The sequence below is a fragment of the Berghia stephanieae genome, chromosome 11 (genome assembly GCF_034508935.2).
Source record: "Berghia stephanieae isolate SIO BIC M18660-M18661 chromosome 11, UCSD_Bste_1.3, whole genome shotgun sequence".
Lineage (NCBI taxonomy): Eukaryota > Metazoa > Mollusca > Gastropoda > Nudibranchia > Aeolidiidae > Berghia > Berghia stephanieae.
This window is the reverse complement of record NC_088370.1, coordinates 1,109,081-1,111,207: the sequence shown is the minus strand read 5'-3', so window position 1 is coordinate 1,111,207 and position 2,127 is coordinate 1,109,081. Positions and strand designations below refer to the sequence as shown.

General features: G+C 42.1%; 1 protein-coding gene across 7 annotated transcripts in view; it reads left to right on the top strand.

Moving 5' to 3' along the window:
* The window catches only part of LOC144956238 (solute carrier organic anion transporter family member 2B1-like), a 28,955-nt gene extending 27,054 nt beyond the window's left edge, over nt 1–1,901 (top strand). For 4 of the 7 annotated variants that reach the window (XM_078886654.1, XM_078886655.1, XM_078886653.1 and 1 more), the window contains one exon: nt 342–1,901. In XM_078886654.1, coding sequence (XP_078742780.1) covers nt 342–1,276 — 935 coding nt within the window. In that variant the 3' untranslated portion in view covers nt 1,277–1,901. The remainder of the gene's footprint in view (nt 1–341) is intronic. The other 3 variants (XM_078886659.1, XM_078886660.1, XM_078886658.1) reach the window with 1 other exon arrangement.
* The last annotated feature ends 226 nt before the right edge of the window (nt 1,902–2,127 follow it).

The following is a 2,127-nucleotide window of genomic DNA, read 5'->3' as shown; positions in this document are numbered from 1 at the left end:
AGGCCCATGGAGCCGGAGTTTATCCAGGTTTATATAGTGTGAACGAACAATAACCACTGCTTGCTACCCTTCGGACAGGACGCTAGTCTATCGCAAAGTACTTTCTGGTAGATCTTACAGATCCAGCTACCCAATCACTGCTATGTGTACAAGGGGGATCAGAATAAAACCTTGACTTCACTCGGAATCGATCTCGGTCCCTTTCCGTGTGAAGCGAGTGAGTGCTCTACCAACTGAGCTATCGGGACCCTCTGGGGTGGGGTGGGGATGAATAAAGGGAATTTATTTTGATTTATTTTCTTTCAAAAATTGAATCTAAGAATGAAACTCTAACTCCTCAGGCTGGCTGCTGGGCCCTGTAGTGTTCGGGATCTTGATTGACGGTATTTGTGAACTCTGGGACAAGAACTGTGACGTCATAGGCCGATGCCTGCTCTACGACAACGATCTCTTCCGGTGGAAACTGAACGGCGTCAGCAGCCTGGGGGTCGGGGGTGCGTTCCTGTTCCAGTTTTTCGCGCTGATGTACGCCTGGAAGACGAAATGCTTGGATGACATCGGGGTGGATGGACGGGAGGACGAGGTGGAGGATGATATGAAGGGAGGGGGTAACGATGGAGGGAAGGATACGGGGGTCGGGGTGGTTGAAAATGGAAAGATTGGGAAAAGATTGGAAAGGGTGAAGAACGGGAAGTCTTCAGATGATATTAACAATGACTTAGAAATTTTGTTGAAGTCAGACGTAGAGAAAGATGGAGAGAGAGAGGAAGAAGCGGAAGAGGAAGAAGAAGGAGGAGGAAGAGGAACAAGAGGAGGAGAAGAAAAAGATGAAAGAGCGTTACTGAGTGGAAATAGTGACTTTGTTGATAGAGAAAAGGCAAAAGAAGTTGTTGCAGGTGATAATAGGGATGAAAGTATCGTTGATGATGGTTTAATGGTGGATGATAGCACGTCAGGTGAAAATGTTTTAATTGAGAGAAATGATTGTAGTGTAAAAATAGCCAATGTTGGTGGTGAGGGTGATGTTAGTGGTGAGGGTGATGTTGGTGGTGAGGGTGATGTTGGTGGTGAGGGTGATGTTGGTGGTGAGGGTGATGTTAGTGTCGGGGGTAGTTGTGACGAAGATGGCGTTGGAAATGTTGGGAGTTTAAGGGAAATTAGTGATGTAAACAATGATCATAATGATAATGATAAAACAGTTGATGATTCGGCGGAAAGTAGAGAAACTTTGAAAATTGAGACGGAGAATGATGACAAAATGGAAGACAAATTATAAATAGTATGAGATAGGGAAGATTATAGGACGAGATGGGGAAGAGATAGGACAAGATAGGGAAGAGATAGGACGAGATAGGGAAGAGATAGGACGAGATAGGGAAGAGATAGGACGAGATGGGGAAGAGATAGCAATAATCAGGGCTGCCAGGTGGTTAGAGTGCTTCGTGGCCAATTTCGACTTCAAAAGTAGCAAAATAGAGCTTCACGGGGCCAAATACTACTATGACTGTGACCCATTTGAAAAAGCCCATTGGTAATAGAAACGCGATTATCTCTGTGGCTAATTTCGACACACAAACGTGACCATCTGGCAGCCCTGATAATATCCATAATTCATTGTACAAACACAATATTGCCGTAATTCTCTGTCCTCCTTTAAAGCTTCTTTGAAGACAGTGTCGGTACTTCCTTTCAGTTTTCTGTGAGTGATTTTATTGATTTTATTGAATGATTTATAATATATAATATATAATCGCATGTGCATATCTATATATGTATAAGCGCTTCCGAGCACTTTTGGTGGAAAGGGGCGCTGTAGAAATTACGCATTATTATTTTTATTGTTTTTAAATTTATTCTTTTACTCGTGCATAAATTCAATAAATTTCAGATTTATTTCAAAACATCGTATGTGTTTATTTGTTCTTATCAGCCTTATTGAAAAAGTGACATTAGGCTGATAGAAGCTGTGGACTGTACAAAAGAATGTACAGAAATGAATAGAACAACTTCAACAAAGAACAAAATACCAAACACTGAACGTTTTGGGATGAAAACCCTTCTTCAGATCTTTTAGACCTACTATACGTAGTAGTCCCACAGAGCCATTAAGGCCAATGGAGCCGTTTA